The sequence below is a fragment of the Fukomys damarensis genome, unplaced genomic scaffold (genome assembly GCF_012274545.1).
Source record: "Fukomys damarensis isolate Sample0158 unplaced genomic scaffold, DMR_v1.0_HiC HiC_scaffold_1, whole genome shotgun sequence".
NCBI classification, from domain to species: Eukaryota; Metazoa; Chordata; class Mammalia; order Rodentia; family Bathyergidae; genus Fukomys; species Fukomys damarensis.
In genome coordinates this window covers 40,880,242-40,899,030 of record NW_022900913.1, presented here as the reverse complement: position 1 = coordinate 40,899,030, position 18,789 = coordinate 40,880,242, and the positions used below count along the sequence as shown (strand labels likewise).

At 38.5% G+C, this 18,789-nt stretch overlaps 2 protein-coding genes across 3 annotated transcripts in view; one reads left to right on the top strand and one right to left on the bottom strand.

The window, feature by feature from the left end:
* Plpp1 (phospholipid phosphatase 1) overlaps positions 1 to 16,829 on the top strand; it is a 78,380-nt gene extending 61,551 nt beyond the window's left edge. The window contains exons 4-6 of one of the 2 annotated variants that reach the window (XM_010626876.3): positions 6,681 to 6,738; positions 15,635 to 15,811; positions 16,412 to 16,829. In XM_010626876.3, the coding sequence (XP_010625178.1) occupies positions 6,681 to 6,738; positions 15,635 to 15,811; positions 16,412 to 16,543 (367 nt within the window). In that variant the 3' untranslated portion in view covers positions 16,544 to 16,829. The remainder of the gene's footprint in view (positions 1 to 6,680; positions 6,739 to 15,634; positions 15,812 to 16,411) is intronic. The other variant, XM_010626877.3, reaches the window with a different exon arrangement.
* Mtrex (Mtr4 exosome RNA helicase) overlaps positions 16,684 to 18,789 on the bottom strand; it is a 94,591-nt gene continuing 92,485 nt past the window's right edge. The window contains exons 26-27 of the mRNA XM_010626944.3: positions 18,417 to 18,521; positions 16,684 to 17,031 (exon numbers count right to left, since the gene is read on the bottom strand). Of these exons, the coding sequence (XP_010625246.1) occupies positions 16,979 to 17,031; positions 18,417 to 18,521 (158 nt within the window). The 3' untranslated portion in view covers positions 16,684 to 16,978. The remainder of the gene's footprint in view (positions 17,032 to 18,416; positions 18,522 to 18,789) is intronic.

The window sequence follows — 18,789 nt, the reverse complement described above, 5'->3', positions numbered from 1 at the left end:
GAAACATAGAATTTAAATGGAACATTTCACAGGTCCAGAGAGCCACATTAGCAAAGGCAGGCAGGCTGGAGGTTGAGAGGATATAGATTTGGGGTGAGATATTAGAGTACTGGAGTATTACTCTAAAGAGTTTGAACTGAATGTGTAGAAAATGAATGGAAAGACTGCACTGTGGAGACAGTTGGAAGAATGGTGCTATTTTTGTGCAAGATATCAAAGCAGAGCATATATACAATTTAGCAATTTGCTCCTAGGCGATAGGAGTTTCACTGAAGTTGAACAACAAAGTGCTTGCAAGAAACAGCACTGATAAGTTTCTAGTTAATATACAAGTAAAGAAACCAATAACAGAGCTAGGGATATAGCTAGGCAGGCACAGTGCAGTGCCTGCCTGGCAAGTGAGAGGCCCCGAGTTCCATTCCTGGTACAAAAAAACAAATAAACAAAAACAATAACAGCCCATGAAAAATAAAAAATGTACTGTATCAGAATGCCAAACTTGCCTGGACCAACAAAATTACAGAGCAGTAACTCCTTGACCACTAGTTCTGGATCTTGACTTGAGTTTCTTTGATGATGTTCTCCATTGAGCATGCAGACAGGAAAATAAAAAAAAACTTCTGTTGCTAGAGAATTTTTAATTTTTCTTTTTCGAGAGAGTAATGCTTGGGAAGACAATAGATAACAGTAATAAAATTAATGTTCTGATTATAAACTTACTGTACATGCCATGGAGAGATAGATGATAGGACTGGCTAACCTTTTAATATTTGCATATTTACCATTAACTTTGTAGGTAACATTGGAACTACAACGTTTTGCTTCTGAAGTAATATTTAGAAACTTACAAACAAAATAGGCAATTTTCAAGAATTTTATTTTATTTATTTATTTATTTTTGAGACAGGGTCTCACTATGTAGTTGAGACTGACCTGGAACTCACTATGTAGCCCAGGCTGGTCTTGAACTCACAGAGATCCTCCTGCCTCAGCCTCCCGAGTGCTGAAATTACAGGTGTGCGCCAGCATGCCCGGCAAGAATTTTGTTTTAAAGAACAAACTGCTCCTCTAAAAGCTAAAGAAATATTTACATAAATGGTGGATACAGACAGTTTTTAAAACTCCTTCTCCTTGTCATTATTGTTCTACCTTTGAAACTTAAATTTTAAAAAATTTGCAACTTACTACACCTATATTATGAATACATTATGAATATTACTTCCAAAACCATTCTGGCTGCCTTCGGTTGCGGTGTAAAAATAATTTAGGGAAATTTTACACACATTATGAAAATGCCCGCCAGATGTGTTGAGAAAAGATGCATTAAGTTCTTATATAAGCTAACACACTGTGCCACTCTGACCAGAATTTTTGAGAGAAGCGTCACAGCAGCTAGGTGTTAAACTGGACTTCTAATGATCTAAGCTTTGATTTCTTACCTCCATAAGGGAAAATAAAGTGTCAGAATCAGATGACTTACCTCATGTAATGGTATAACTAACATACAGGTATGTAGTATTTATTACATGATAAAGTGATGATGCAGAGGTAACATTCCTTTTATTATGTATTTTGAGAACTATTGAAAGATTAGGGTGTACTTGTGCAGACAGTAATATATGGGATGTTATTTACTGTGTACTGTTGTATACATATAATATGTAATATATTAATATATAATGCAGAAGAAGAATGAAGAGCATGAAACATGTTGGGAACTATAAGTGTGTTCCATCCCCTGTACAAGGAAAAAAAAGAGAGGTCATTGATCATATGTCTGCTACTAAGGGACATTTTAAAGTTTTTAGTAGATGAGCCAAGTTGAAAGGTTATTGTTAAAAACAGTAATAAAGGTTATCACAGGGAAAGCCAAGCCAATCTGTTATGTTAAGGTTATAATCAGGAAATAACAGTTAAATCCTCATCATGCAATATGACTTATTTTGCTGAAAATATACAAAAGATAAATTGGTATTCTCTTCAAATGAGTATTTATACTTTGACAACATCTATTTTTTCATAGTTAGTCTAATTTCGTCGTATATTCATTTCATTTCAAAACACATGTATAAGCCTGGGCATGCTGGCTGGTGCGTATCTGTAGTCCCAGCTACTTGAGACCCACAAAGGCAGGCACTATATATATATATAATTTACCCTAAGTAAATGACCAGTGGGGGGCTAAGGGAGTTTTTCTCAGACCAGAGCCATGATCAGTGAGTGCTGCAGTATGTGCCCAAAAAATATCTGCCAGCTCCTGGAAGCCGAGAGCCTGGGTTTGATACAAAGGCAGTGAATGTAGGGCATACAAGATAAAAGACTAAGGCTCAGGAAAATAGGAAGACATGTAGGGCAAGGCACATGATACTCTAAGGACTCCCAAGACCACACTCACACTGGTCTGGTGCCAAAGTACTTGCTGTGTATGTGGCTTTAAAAATAAGACAGAAAGTCAAAGTGGATTGATAGTGGACACAGCAGAACCTCATGAAAGAACTTTCTTTAAACCAAGGCCTGTGACATTCCCAACAGATAGTCCCAAGGACTTGAGCTTGTAATATAAGTAATATGTGTAATATACATAAGATAAGTAATATATGTAATATAAGTGGGCATATACAGAAGCAAATTACTGAGTCAACAAATGCAAGTTACGGATACTATCCAAGATTGTTCTGAAATCAAAGATATCAGAATTACTATGAAGAATGTAAAATTGTAAAATAAGGAGATTGAAAATATACAAGATGAAGAGAATAAAAATTAAGCATGCAGGTTTGAAAAACAACCAAAAAGACCGATAAATGATACATATTTATTTAGTAACTTAAATTTTAAAATGTAACAGATTAAGTAGAAGTAAAAGCAAGGATTGAAACTGAAGGTTGACCTAAAGAGACCAAGGAAATGCAGAAGAGAGGTGAAGAGATGGAAGGATAGAATGAAAAGATGTATTTTACATTTAATCAGAATCTCACAAAAAGATAGGGCAGAGAGTGAAAACATTCCAAAATTGGTGAATTAAATAAATCCTCAGATTTAGGAAGCCAACAAAATAAGTTTTATGTTTATTATTAACATTTTGGTTTTTTTGGTACCAGGGATTGAACTTGTGTCTTTGTGCTTTCGAGGCAGGCAGCGGAACCACTGAGCCAAATCCCTGGCCTTTTTGTTTTTTGAGACACATTTTACTTTGTAGTTCAGTCTGGCTTTGAACTCACTGTGTAGCCTGGGCCAGCCTTGAACTCATGGTGATTCTCTCGTCTTAGCCTGAGCACTGGGATTGCAGATGTGTGCCACTATGCCTGGAAACTCATCTAATTTAAGAAGAAATCCCCTACTAGATATGTGATAGTGGAACTGTATAATATTGAAGATTTGGAGAAGAAAAAAGCAGTTGAAGAGAAAAGACAGATAACCCAGAAGAAATGGCAAATAGATGGCTTATCATTTAACAGCAGAAGTAGAAGTCAGAGATAATGTAATGATATCAAAGTGATAAGTAAGAAAGTCATCAATGTAGATGTCATTATTTAGGAAAACAATTACTCAGAAATTAATTTAAGAAAAGATATTTCCAAATTATTCCATCTCACACCAGAAAGAATGGCCATCATCAAGAAATCAAATAATATGCTGGTGAGGCTGCAGGGAAAAAGAACCCTACTACATTTCTGGTGGGAGCGTAAACTGGTAGAACCACCGTGGAAATCAGTACGGGGATTCCTCAAAACACTAAAACTAGAAATTCTATTTGACCCAGCTTCTTAAAATGGTTAAAGGCATTGCATTACAATGATCCATGCATACCTGTGTTTCTAGCAGCAGAATTCATAATAGCTAAGTCCTAGAGGTGACCTCTGTGTCACTTCAGTGACTAGCTAAAGAAAATGTGGCATTTACACTCACTGCAGTACTACTCTGTCATAAAGAAAGATGAACTTACTTCATCTCTAGGAAGATGGATGCACTGTGAGACCATAATGTTAACTGAAATAATCAGCCTAACTAGCGTAGGGGTGGCATGATTTCTCTTATATGAGAAACCCAAAATATAAGTGAAGAGCAAAAAAGATAGAAAATAGCAAATACGGAAAAACAGCTTTTGAAAATGGGGAGGGAAAAATGAGGAAGGGGGAGGAAAAAAATGAGAAATGGCTAGAAAAAATTAAGATGTGTTATGTACATATACCAACTCCCCCCAAGGATTGTAATTATTATGTACTGCAAACAAATACTAATAAACAAAATGAAAATGTAAAAAGAAACAAAAAGATACAGTGGATACTTTTAAAAAATATATATGTAATATATAAAATATAATCTATAAGATACAGAAATATATATTTTTTTGGTACTGGGGATTAAACTCAGGACCTCACTCTTGTCAGGCAGGCGCTGTGCTTCTGAGCCAAATCCTGAAAATACATTTTTATCTATGGAAATTTTCTCTCTGAAAATATTTTCCTAAGAATTTGATGGAAAGCTTGCTTACAGTGTTACTGTATCTTTATCTAAGTGTTATAATGAAGTGAGGTGGTAGTCTCGAATTAGTTAAAATCCAATATTGGTTAAAAATCTAAGGACATGGTTCTCAGCTAGGGCTAAAATCTGAAACAGTTCATTTGAAGAGGTTATATGAAAACTATGCATTTGGACTACTCCATTGGGTTTTATTAAACCACCCAGTTATTTTGTTTATTTGTTAATTATGGACATACGATAACTACAGGACTTTAACTCTTAGAGACTTGAATAGAATTAATTTTGTGTGGAATAGGAATGATTTGAATTTATAATTTGCTGTTTCTGTTAATTTTTAACAGAAGTAGAAGTTTATATTACTATGATACATTTGATAAATTCCTATGGTGAAGACTTAGAAACCCTGTCTGTTAAAGTCATAGGCAGATTTCTTGGCTGACTGTATCTTGAATAAAAATGTTTATATATTCAGAATTACTTTTTTTCAACTAATGAAATCACTCTCTGGTTAGTTTGCAATTTATGATTTTATGTATAAGGTACAAGATTTAGTGAGCTAAAGTGTTTGAGTTTGAGAATACAGTATTTCTGTTATTATGGTTATGTTGGTTTGATGGACTTTGACAGCCCCTGAAATTCGCTTTAAATTTATAGTTTCTTCTGTATAACTTATTGAAGCCCAACTGTAAAGTGTTAGAACTATACCTAATTGAAAATAGGATTTTTAGCCCTTCATTCTTTGTTCCAAACAGTAAGGTTAAAAATCGATTCACTTATTTTTGTTTCACATAGATTAAAGCCAGAATAATTGTAAAGATTAATTATATAATTCCTGGGTGGCACAGGAATTACAAGTTCTCTTTTTTTTTTTTTTTTCTGTGGTACTGGGGATTGAACTCGGGCCTTGCATATGTTAGGCAGGTGCTCTATCATTGAGCTACATACCCAGTCCTTTTAAAATTTGAGAGAGGGTCTATAAGATGCCAAGACTGGCCTTAAACCTGTGATCTTCCTGCCTCAGCCTCCGTAGTACCTGGAGAAGATTCTCAGAATGTACTACAAAAAATACAATCAAAATTCTTGGTAGAAAAAACAAATTCTCGGTAGAGTCATCATCACTATATACTTAATAAGGACCAGGAATTTAACTCAGTGTTTCCACCACCTGCCTTGCAAGCGCAAGGTCTGGAGTTTGATCCCCAGTATTAAAAAAAAAAAGTTACTATATACTTAATAATCTTTATTTTCTCATCCACGCTTGGCTGCCAAACCTCCACATGACTTTCTAGTACGTGTTTTAGGGTGCCTTTTCTCTTCTCTAAATCCAGGCAACCAACATTGCCCTTAAAGTCTTTTGAGTAAGGCAGAATGCAATCAATAAAATACTTACATTCTTATTCTTGTGTAGAAAAAGCAGTTAGGAAAAGAGTTTGAATTATTTGCATGAGCATCTTTAATGGCTAAGTCTGTGGAAGCAGAACTTAATTCTTGAAAGTTAGTGACCTTTTTCTTTTTTTAGAAGTAGTACGTGTTTTTCACTCAGATATTTCTACACTTTAAGATTAAAAGAGATGTTCATCTTCTCGAGGACTGTTAGTGCACAATTTCTGTACCACAGGAAAGCACTTAATCTGGTGGGAAATCTTAAGGCAAGATATGTGTCCATCTAAAATGTAAAATATTAATACAGATGCAAAAAAAATGACTTCTGATGTGTTCCAAAGGAGTTATTACATTATTCAGGGGCAAACCTTGCAAGTGGAAAATAAAACTTCAGTCATGGTCATATAAATTTTCATGTAATAAAATCATGGCCTTTTATGCCAGCTAGTATTACTCCTCTGATATCTGTAGAAATGCTTGGCAAACTTGTTCATGATGATTCATTAGCCATCCTGAAAGTTTCAATAAAATGATAATGTATAGAAATCTGACCTAAGCCCCTCCTTGGACTCCATGTCCCTGTCTTAATTGTCCCTCCTCCCTCGTCCTTCTAAAGGTGGTGGGAGAGAACTGTATGCTGTCTGAAGCTGAGGATATTTATGATATCAAGATAGTTAGTCTCTCTGGCTGGAGATGGAAGCTCAGGGATTCCTAGAATGTGTGAAGCCCTGGATTCTTGGCCCCCACCAACAAAAGGAAAAAAAGTTGTTGGCCTGAGAGAAAATTAACATTTCTTTTTTTTCCTCATATAGATTGTCCTTCTACTCAGGCCACTCTTCCTTCTCCATGTACTGCATGGTCTTCGTGGCAGTAAGTATTTGTCTCCTGATGGTTCGGTGTATGTGTCGTGTGGGGGTGGGTGACTGATTGGCAAGTCTCCTGCTGCACTGCTACTCCTTTGCTCTTACGTTGGTCATTTTCTGTATCCTCAGAGCAGGTCACCACTCTGAAGTACTGGATCCCCTCGTGGGGTATGGCCTTACCTGCTTAGTGTGGGTGCAGCAGTCGCGCTTTTTCCTCTTACTGATGTGAAGAAGGGTTGAGCTTTGGTTAATGGAAGTGAAGGCAGCTGTTGCTGCTTCTGTTTGAGCAGATTGTCTGCCTCTCACTTTCTCAAATATTCCCTACACTGCCTTCCATGGGATCAAAGGTTTCCCCTTGTGTGAGTTGCCATCTCTGGAACTTCCAGGTCCAGTTCTGACTGCTCGCCTATGCAGCAGCATGCTGAATTGCATTTGCATTATACCAAGCTAGTAGTGAGGGGACAGAGACATCTGTACCTCCATTTTGCTTATTAAGCTGCAGATGAATATGTAGTTTTCTGCTAGAGTAATGAATAGAAGATCAGGCTTTAGGACACATTCAAGGAATCTTTGAATTTTTATTTTTTAAATGTTCATTTAAATATAAATTACTTGTAAAATTATATTTTACTGTATAGTGTACTGTTACATAGGGGGATCTGTACCCTAACAGACCAGCTTTAACTTCTGTGTCTTAATTTTCTTTATAAGTGGATTTTTACATAGTCATATTCCATGTAAATTTAGATTTCCTGTTTTTTTCATCTGATCACATTAAGTGCTGTATGAATTTTTAAAGGTTGGATTTTAAAAATCCATGATATAGAATACTAAGACTGTTGGGAGTTAGTTTTGTTTCAGAGGGAATTTTAAGTCAACTTTACCTGAATCTTGCTTTTACTTGCAAATTCCCAAAGTGAAAAAACAATGTAAAAATTGCATGTTATATGAAAGTCCAATCCATGAAACCATTACAAACTCACTTTTGGCTTCTCCTACATTTCTGGAAACTGCAAGGCTTTTATCTTATGTTAATTTAATTTTGTGAGGAAGCAAAGAAAGGTACAGATTCACAATTTAGGGCTTCCTTTTTAAAACACACTCAAATGTTTTTGATGTGCCATGGGAAATGTGACTTAAAGGTAATTAATAGCAAATATTTTAATTTCCTCTCACTTACCTTTTTATGGAAACTTAGCAAGAGCCTTTGAAAAAAATAGGGCACTAGAGAAGGAGGCGGCTAGGTAATGATGAGAGACATCAATATCCTGGGAACTTTCTCCACAGCACAAGTTTGTGACTATACTGAATGGCTTTTAAACTGCAGACATGCTTTGTAGGCGCAGAACCAGACCCACAGGGCATCTTTTGTTGTTGTAATTCACTCATCTGTGTTTTCCTTTCCTTATCGCGAGACCCAGGAATCTGTGCTTTTGTTAATACTAATGATTTACACTTTATGGTATTTTTACTTTTGGCTCAAATAATCTCTATAAAGAGGTCAGGGAGTAGGGATTGGGAAGGGCCAGATAAGGTCTGTGAGCTCTGAGGCCACCTTTTGACAATTGGATTCCCTCGCTTTCCTGATTACTTTATCTGAACCTTAACCCAGTTTATTTGAAGGTCAGGTGACGCAGATCTGGCAGGTAACTTTGACCAACTGTGTTTTAATTATAAAGTCTCAGATATACCGTATTTCATCTCTTAGCGCCTTCTGTTCTCTCCTAAAACATCTGCTGCATCTATATATTCCAATAGAAACTTGTTTTGAGCACTCTTTTGTGAAATATGAACCCCAGGTAGACAGGAGGTGTGACTGTTATAGAGGGTCGGAGAGGCAGGCCAGCTCTGGACATGCCAGGGGCTATGAAGAGGGAGCTCAGAAATGTACAAGCAGGGAAAATGACTTAACCATAATTTGCTAAAAGGATCACTGTGAGCCATTTAGATATAAGCTATAATGAGAGAAAAGTCCATATAAATAGGTTTGTTATAGACCAAGGCTTTTCTGAAGAGGAACTCTACTACATCTGACTCTAGGCAGTGGAAATATTTACTTGATTAGGACGTAGGCCCCAGCTTTGATTTCAGACTTGAATAACAGACGTCTCCTTGCTTTCCAGCTTTCCATATTTATATACAATGTTGAACCTCTCGTCTCCAAATTCCTTAGGCAGTGACTCATCTTATTTCCCCAGGCATCTTGGCATCATGGGTCAGTCCCAGATTTGGGTGGAGATGTGTGCAGTCATTTAATTCCTCAAGAATTCCTGACACTACCAAATTAACCTGTAGTTAAAAATGTCTCTTAAAGCAAACACCCTGGCTATTGTGCTTCTACTCTTGACAGGCATCCCAGCCCTGCAAACTCAGTGCCAAGGAGTTGGTACCAGTGAAAAGCACCTGGGCTGGCGGGAGCTTAAGGCACAGCTCCTTTGTACACAGCCAGTTTACATGCATGGTGACATCCCTTAAATTTGGTCAAATGCCAGACTCCAAATTTATGTGATTATTCAGAACAGCCATGCTGTAGGAGTGAGGAATGTACTAAAACACTTTTCTTGGCTGTGTCCTATATTCTTTTCCCTGCCGCAAAATTCCTCCCCAGCCTTACTCCTGTGTTTAGAGTGCCTCTCACCTACCACTTTCTCCTTCACACACTTGGATTCATACAGTTCCTTATTTAGCACTGATCCTGTACCAGCATTGCTAATATTTCAGGAAGACATTTCCTACAGTGTGTACTAAAGCCCAGTATTGGGCAAATGAACTCATTATTCACAGACCACAATCCTGCCTGAGGTGGTAGGATCAAGATGTAAATTTAGAAATTGCATGAGTCCTAAAGATGGTGAAGTTGAAGCCCAGAGAAGAGTGAGACCTACATTACAGTTTATCAGATGTAGGCGGGACAGTCAATTTAGTTTGGTGGGCTTGGTCTTAGAGGCAGTTTTTTCAAAGTAAATTGACTGAGGTATATTTGTGTTGAGCATGCTGTTTGTTTAGTTCAAGGGTCAGCAATTTTTCCCCCCAATAAAATGTCAGGTAACAAAGACTTAAGCTTTGTAGATTGTACATTCTTCCTTTCTAAAAAATAACTTTTGTGTGTGTGAAGAAGACTGAACCCAGGACCTTGTACCATATTAGGCAAGCCTTTTACCACTGAGCTACCTCCAGCCCAGAAATAACTCTTTAAAAATGTGAAAACTGTTTTTAGGTTGCAAGCTTACCCTTTGATTTTTTAAAATGAGAGTAGAAGAAACCCCTTATGTTAAGATGGTAGAGTTAAGGGACTATGAGACAATACACTTTGCAGTTAAGCATTACCAATTTCAACCAAGAAGGAACGAAGTAAACCAGCTTCAAAAAGTATATTGTTCAACAATCAAGATTTTAAGTGAGATGCCTTTAATAGATGCTACGTTTTTCAGAAACTTTAGCTCAAAATTGTTATATATTATCTCTGTTTGAGCTTCTATAATCAATCACTACACCTGGATGGCTTATAAACAACAAAAATACATTCTGCAGATCTGGAATCTGCACGTATAAGCAGCATAGTGGCACGTTCAGATTCTGACCAAGACCCTTTCTGTGGTTGCAAACTGACTCTGCTGTATCTTCACAGGTGAGGAGAGAGCAAGAGTGCTCTCCTGGGTCTCTTACAAGAGCACTGATGTCATTCATGGGGGCTTTGCCCTATGACCCTTATCACTTCTCAGTCCCATCTCCTATAGCATTTCCTTGAGGGTTAAGATTTTAACCTATGGAGTTTGGGGGGGTACCAATATTCAGGCCAAAGTACTACCCTTTAGCAATAGTAAAATAATGTTCATGTAGTGTCATAAATGTTGAATTTTAAAAGTTTTTATGTAAATGAAGCATAAACCTTCTAAATATATTCAAGTGTGGCCCTGTGCAACACAATTCTTCCACTGTTTACTCTGACCAGGTGTTTATGTACTCTGTAGAACTACAGTAGAGCTCTTTGCAGCACCCTAATGTTGATCTACTTAGATAAAGAGGTGCCTGGCTGCTGCTGTTGCAACTGGAATGGCCAGCTCCCTATACCCTCCTCTTTAGGCTTGAATATCTGGTTTTTGGAACAAGTTGACTCTTCTTACTGCCTTAAAGAGTAAGAAATTGTGTGCGTAAATCTCTAGTGATATCCCAGCTAAGCAGCTTTTATTTAGTTCTTTAATATTATTGGAGAGGGCCTGTGTCCGTTCATGAGAGAACACTTGACCTTGCATTGAGCAGTGACATTCCAGGAGAGCCCTACAGAGAGAGCAGTTTATCTTGCTCTTCATGAAGGCAAAAACCATACTTGGAACCTACCTTTTCACAAGAGCCGGTAGTGATACCTGATTTCAGCTGGGGTATTTCTGAAGGCTAGTGGATTTCGAAGGCTCATTCTCAACACTCAGTGATGCTACTTGATTTGCTGAGTTCTTGCTTTGAGTCCCCAAAGTCTCAAGCAAACTCTTATTAGAGAGATGAGGAGAGGCCTAGTGGTGGTTTCCTTCTGTGGCCTTGAGGTTGACTTTTTTATTTGTAGAGATTAAAGTAGGGGAAAGGAGCGTGAATGCTGAAGTATATGCTGTGTCTTTTTCATTGTCTTCTAAATTTGTGTTTTTTGGAAACTTCTCTGTCTCTTTCCAGTTCTAGTCATTTTCCTGTTACAGCACGGGTGACATTGGTGGCAGACTCTGGTGTTCCTTTTATAAACAAGACTGTTAAGACTCTTGAAACTATTTTAGGACAGTGTTCAAATTTGAGAGGGGTAGGGAGTGAAGCAAGGTAGGGAAGGAAGCCTTTTGGGTTTGAGCAGCTAACCAGGGATTATCTCCAACTATTCTTTTCTCAGATCAAGTGCTAGGTTAATTCCTTTCATTTCCCCTTTAAAAATTAGATCACTACTGCAAATCTGTTTAGTGTGGCTTCCTGGACTAGGTCTTCTTTTCTCCTGGCCTCTACCACAGTCAGTGAGGGAGCCTTCCTCTCCGACTTGCATTTGGGTAACCCTAATTACAAAACCACCTGTCATGACTGGATTCCTGCCACTTGTTTGTTTTCCTCGTTTTTCTTGCTGGTCTGCATGGGGCCACACTGATTCTGCCGCAGCAGTCAGAAGACTTTGCCTCCTGGGAGCCCCTCTGCAAAGAACTGCAAGTTACTGCCTTTGTTCTGCCCTTCTGCTGTCCCACTTCAGTGCTTCTCTCACCAGAAAACTTCAAGTTACAGGATCAGTCCCACTGGCCAGAGTGCAAAGAATCTTTCTTGGCACGGACCTGGGGACAGCTGAGGCAAATGAGCAATTTGGCATAGGCCAATACAGTAAGTTTGTACTGCTGGGATTTTTTTTTCTTGCTCTTCGAATTCAGATTTATACACACATCAGCTTCCTTCTCAATGCTTTCTTAGATACCAGGGGTGGAACTCAGGATCTCACACTTGCCAGGCAGTGAGCAACATCCTTGGCCTTTTCTTAAAACTCTAATAATTTGTCTCAGAAATCCAAATTTGAAAAAGAGGGGTTTGGTCATATACGCAGGGTAAGTTAATTGGCTTTGTCTTTTGGTTGTAAACAGCAGATTCCCTTAGACCTTCTGAAAGAGAGAGGCTTATTTATAGTGAAGAAAAGATACTGAATAAACTAGTGCACAACAGGAATTGAACCTTTCTCTGTCTCATGGGCCACTTGAGTTTTCTCAGGATGGCTGCCAGCGATCCCTTCTTTTTAACTAAAAGGCTTATTCTCTTTGTGTAATGGTAGCTTTGGTTTCTTCATAACTTTAGTTTGCAAATAACCTATCATGTACACATCAGGTAGGTGCCCTTTCTACAACTTCTGAAGTAGAGCGTATCTTCATACTTCAGTAGGAGTTCCTGAGAGAAAGCGTAGCCCAGCACAACTCTGAGTGAGGCCTAGTGCATCTGGCCAGTGCTCTCCCAGAAGAGAAGGCAGGGTGACATGGTCCAGATAGGGCTCACCCCTTGTTTGGTCTGTGTAGTCAGGCAGCTCTAGAAGGGGAATTGCAAAGTAACACATTGTTGCACTGCATATTGGACAAGGAATGAAGTTTTTGTTAACTCTTAAAAAGGGAAGCAACTGACTGCCTTTCCCAGAATGGGTTCAGTGTATATATCTTTAAGTAAATGGCATGTACAGGAAAGAGGAAGAGTGGAGTTTGTGAAGACAAAGGACCTAGTGAACCCTGTTACTATTAGGTGACATTAGAACATGTGCTCTGTTCCTGTTTCTTGTTCTAAGAACAGTGCCTAGAAACTTCAGATGTTGGGTTTCCCTGTGGCAGTAAGAAGTCATGTATGCCATGTACTTGCTTTGGCCAAAATCATGGTTATGTGGTGATACTAATAGAACCAGAAACTATGTTTTCTGGCATACAAAATACACCTAAGTAATGCCACTTCTTAGGAGTGATTTTCTTTCTTCTGGGGAGGATGCACCCTTTTGTGTTTAGGATAAAAACAGCAGCCCCAGACTTTCAGTTCCTTGCTCTCAAAGAACAAACCAAAATGTAAAAAAGTGAAAGAATGATAAAGAAGACGATAGGAGGTGAACATTTTGGAAAGTAAGTGGTAGAGAAAGCGAATTCCCCAGTGTCTGCAGAGCATGGGATCTTAAAAGACTTGCACAGCTGAGCCTGAAAACAGGCTTTGGCAGTGAAGCCACCATCACTGTGCTCTGTTGAGGCCACTGAACCTACTCAGTAGGAAACTTTTGGCCTGGGAGGGGAGAAGCTGAAGCCTGGAGTTGTGGGCCTGTCAACTAAAACTCAGGTAAGCTAAGGTTCTAGAAACTGTTTACTTCCTTGGGCTCAAATGAAATGGAAGAACCCTCACAGGAAGAGCAAAGCCTTAGCCTTTCCATGGCTACACTAAGTCCCTGAGCCCAGGAAACACAGTGCACCAGTTAGCAAGCACTCTCAATCAGCCTGTTCTCCCAGAGGTAAACACTGTTCTGTGACCACCAGTGGCTTTCAAGTCATGGGCACTTGTGACCAGAGAAGCCAGAGCCTACAATGTAAGATTAGGAGTAGGAACACAATTAGGAGACCACAACTCCCTTGGGTAACATAATTTCTGGGTCCATCATCAGTGTTTCACTGATGGGGGAAATATTTCGATATTTAAGGAGAAAACCAGTTACTTACAGGGGTAAAGGTTTCACGTAAAATGTCTTGGAACACACCTGATTACAGTTCCGTAGTGAATGTTAATTCTTTTCTCTGGGAACCAACATACCCAATGGAATAATACCCAATGGTTACCTAGAGTCATGCAGGTTTCTTTGGGAGGGCAATATGTGAAGAAAGATTTTAGATGTCTTAAGTGAGGAGAGAACTTTAAATTTTCTCTTTCTTGAGTTACCCTTAGGTTGAAAGTACAAAATGGGACTAAAGTATTGCTTAGGTCTCTGTCTTTATAGTGAGAATACCTTTTGGGATAGGTAAACTTTTTCTTTCTTTTTTGGTTGTGGAGATTGAGCACAGGGCCCTTACACTGAGCTATATCCCTAATCCTTTTAAAATTTGAGACACTTAAGTCTCTTGTATGGCCCATGCCAGGTTCAAACTTACAGTCATCATACCTCAGTGTTCCCGAGTGCTGGAATTACAGGTGTGTACCATTGCACCTAGGTGACACCTGAACTTTTGACAGTAATAACCAAATCTGGCTTCAGGTATAGTTAGGAACCCTTCTCTTTGAAAATGAAGTTTCCAATTACTGCAAAATAAAATTAATCTTGAGACAGGGCTCTTAATCCGACCACCCCCGATACCTTGAAAAAGAAGTAAAAATAAGGGGAAAAGGTGCTGAGAGCCAGTAGTGCTTAAACTAGCTAATGGTCAAGTCTTAAACTGTTATGCTCCTTGAACCAGATATTTATACTGTATTCTTGACAAAATTAGACAAACGCTGAATTTTTGCCAGCTGCTGACAACTGAACACCTACAGCAGCACCCAAAGATCTGGGAGTACACTGTATACATTTTAAATAGGCAGTGTTAATGGACAGAGCAAGGTACATTATTTGGGGAGGACTGCATTTAATTAATGTAAGTAAAGAATTATTGAACAGAATTTTTAAAATGTTAAAATCACATTATTTGTGGATAGAAATTTTGAAAAAAAAATGAGAGTAGATTTACTAAAGAGTTTTTTCTACATCAAAATCTTTAAATACCGATGCACCTAAAGTAAAAATCTGGTAGATATGAGAAAAGGGAAATTGTCACATCTGATTAGTGTACAGAAAAAGGCACAGGTATTGTCTAAAAAACAGATTCCTTTGCTCATTGTGACTATTCCCAACTTTCTTATTTGGGCAGATGATTATATTTATGTATACAGATGATTTAGTTTCAGTTGCCCGCCCCCCTTTTGAGACAGGATCTTGCTATGCAGTTTAGGCTGGCCTTGAATTCGCAGCAATCCTCCTGCCTCAGCCTCCAACATGCTGGGCCTACAGGCATGTGCTGCCATGCTCAGTTGCCCTTTTTAATAAGTCTTGAGGCTAGCAGAGCTCTCAAGTAAATTGGTATTAAGAAAATAATCCCTTGACAGTCTGGACAGAAAACAGAAGCCTGGCCCAGGGTAAAGAGCAAACTCAGAATGCTAACATTTTATCCCAAGACTCAGAACTAATGAGAACATTGCATTTGACCATTAGACTGCAAGGAGAGGATCTACCCTCTAACCACAAGCTACCAGGGCAATACTGTTTAGGCATTAATGAGTACAAGAATGCTTGCCTAAAGTCCTATTCCATGTACAACAGTATTTTGATAGCCTTTCAATGCCAACTCTTTATAGAGGTGTGATCGTACTTTATAAATTACTATTATGTTAAAGTTTTCTTTATTCTTTTCTATTAGCTTTACCTTCAAGCCAGGATGAAGGGAGATTGGGCAAGACTCTTACGCCCTACACTGCAATTTGGTCTTGTTGCTGTATCCATTTATGTGGGCCTTTCTCGAGTTTCTGATTATAAACACCATTGGAGTGATGTGTTGACTGGACTTATTCAAGGAGCTATAGTTGCAATATTAGTTGTAAGTATATAAGGCAGCAGCCTACATTTTGATACTATTAACTATTTGGGTAAGTAGAAAAAACCTCTCAATCCAGGTGTGGTGGAACATGCCTGTAAATGAGGCGGGAGGACTGCTGCACGTTCAAGGCCAGCCTGAACCTTAGAGCACACCCTGAAAGAAAATCTCTAGTGAGAATACTATGAAAAAGTAGAAAATGACTCAGTATTTCCTATTAAGAATGCAAATGTTTACGACAGGTAAAAATCAGGTTACTCTTTGCAAAAGTTGTAAAAGTCCTAGTATTTTTATTGTAAAAGCCTCTGACTATAAACAGTACTTTTGCTATGAATTAAAAAAAATTAACGTGAAGAATAACTCAGTAAGTCTTGGTAGGATGAAGCCAATGGTAAAATGAACAAAGCAACTCTATTTGGAATAATCTCCTTTGAAAATATTCCTGTTAGCCACTAACTTTACATCCTGAATGTGTACCATGCAGTGGATAGCCTCTGTATTTATCTTGGGAAAGTGCTTGTTGGAACTTTGCATGCAGTTTTCAAACTGAATTGTACTGTTTAAATAGTTTGCCCTGTTCTAAATATAGCTTGTTCTATCTAGGCTGTGTATGTATCAGATTTCTTCAAGCAGAGGAATTCTCCTTTTAAAGAAAGAAAAGAGGAGGACTCACATACAACTCTGCATGAAACACCAACGGCAGGAAATCACTACCGGAGCAATCATCAGCCTTAGAGGGTGGTAAGGTGGCAGATGAAGCTGGCCTCCTTTCTAAAGGAAAACAACTACAACTGAAGGCAAGAGGATGTGTCTTTGTACAGGCGCTGATGGGACTGCCGCTGCTGCTACTATACCTCTTGGATGTCCACTTTATCTGTGTAAATAGTTACAGTTAACACAATGCTTATCGAATAACCTGAAGTCCATTAAAAAAATTTCAAGCCTTCCACTAAAACAATGCCCCACCTGTACATTTTTATTAAAAATGTAATGCTTATGTACATATGTGTATGTAATACGCTTTCTTAGAATGATTTAAATATAATACATAATAAAATGTTTGTGGACAACTTTCTTGAGATGGGAGAGCCACATAAACATTTTGAAGCATGTGCAGTCAAATGTAATCAGGTGGTGAATAATTTTAAAGTCTCACATTCCTTAACCTCTTTATAAATACAGGCTGGCAGCAAACACAATATCTCTCTTGATCTTGGTGATTCCTAAGAGAAAAAGAAAATAAGGTTTCAACTTTTAAGATTATATACAAAGCATGTAACTTCTTTTTGCTGAGCGTTTAAAAAAAGATGCACAATAAACCAGATTAAAGTGGTGAGAAAGTAATCTAGAAAACTAGAAGAATTTATCACCATTTAAGAGGTAGAAACAGTACTTTAAAAAAAATAGGGGTCTGGTTTCTATGTTGGGGGGTTTGTGTATCTCAAACTGTTTGAAAAGACATTCTGGTAAGGATTAGGCTATCAAATGAAGTTAACTGATCTAAAAAAACATGGATTTTTACCATACATCACAAGACAATATATTTTTAGTTGCCACACAAAATTCTTACTGGACTAAGGCAAGACAAATATGAATTTCATACCTAGACTTAAAACTGAGTGATTATGTGGAAACATAAATCACTAGCACTGACTGACAGACCAACAAAGTGGGCTGCATTGATTCTTTACTTCATAGTTTGGGCTTAGCCAAGACTCATTATGGAAACGATTTACAAGTGTGCTGTGTTCCCCATGACTACCGCTTTCCTTCATCCGGTCTCCCTGCTTCCACCTTGCTACTCTATGGGTCTGTCCTCAACGCAAAAGCAAGAACTATGCTTATTTTAAAAAATCATGCTGTAGCACAGAACTTCTGTGTTCTAAACCTTCAATCACTGCAGAATAATGGCTGGGGCTGTATCATTTCCCTTCTCCAAAATTCCTCCTTGTACCCTCTGCTCATGCTGCTCTAGGCACACTTACCTCTTGCTGTTGGCTCAACATACCAAGCACATCTAAAGGGCCTCAAATATCATCTTTTTCCTGGAGGCCTCTGGACCACCTTATCTATTCCCCTATTCTCTTTCCTGGAAACCCTCCCCCATCCCAGTTGTAGACTTAGGTATATTTTAGTTACTGCCTTGTTTGTATCTCCCATCCTAGAATAGAAGCAGAGATTTCTTTACGTTTACTGTTGCATCTCTTAGTGCAGTGATGCCAAACCTTTTAGAGCTTTCAGTAATAAACAGGGCTGTGGCATGAGTGCCATAGGTTCACCATCACTGCCCTAGTGAATTAAAAACAATGCCAGGAAAAAAAAAGGGCCAGGGATTTAGCTCAGCGGTTCGGTGGCCTGCCTTGCAAGAGTAAGGACCCGAGTTCAATCCCTGGTACCAAAAAAAAACCCAATGCCAGATAGTATGTGCACAATAAATACATGAAAAGGAGCCTAAATATAGAAATCTCAAGACTTTTCCCAACAGACCCTCTAAAATTATACATAAACTCTACTAGGTAGTCCTCTTGTGTCCTAGGTTGTGTCGATGGCTTAAGTCTCAGAAGATTTTCCTAAATTATTAGAAAAAGCTAATAAACACGATACTGACCTTCAGCAAATTTATTTTCCAGCTCAGTGTTCCCGATGGCTTTTGCAGCCTGACACATCTGTCGAAGCAATTCTTCCAGGCGCCTCATACAACGAATTATGCTGCCTGGAGAAAAAAGGAACAAATCACTTGTAAAACTGATATAATCAAAAACAGTTGAGAGCTGGGCGTGGTGGTGCATGCCTTTAATCCCAGCACTCAGGAGGCTGATGCAGGAGGATCGCTGTGAGTTCCAGACCAGCCTGGGCTACACACAGTGAGTTCCAGGTCAGTCTCAACTACATAGTGAGACCCTGTCTCAACCTCCCCCCCACCAAAAAAAACCCCCAAAAAACCAAACAAACAAAAACACACCAAAAAAAAAAAAAAAAAA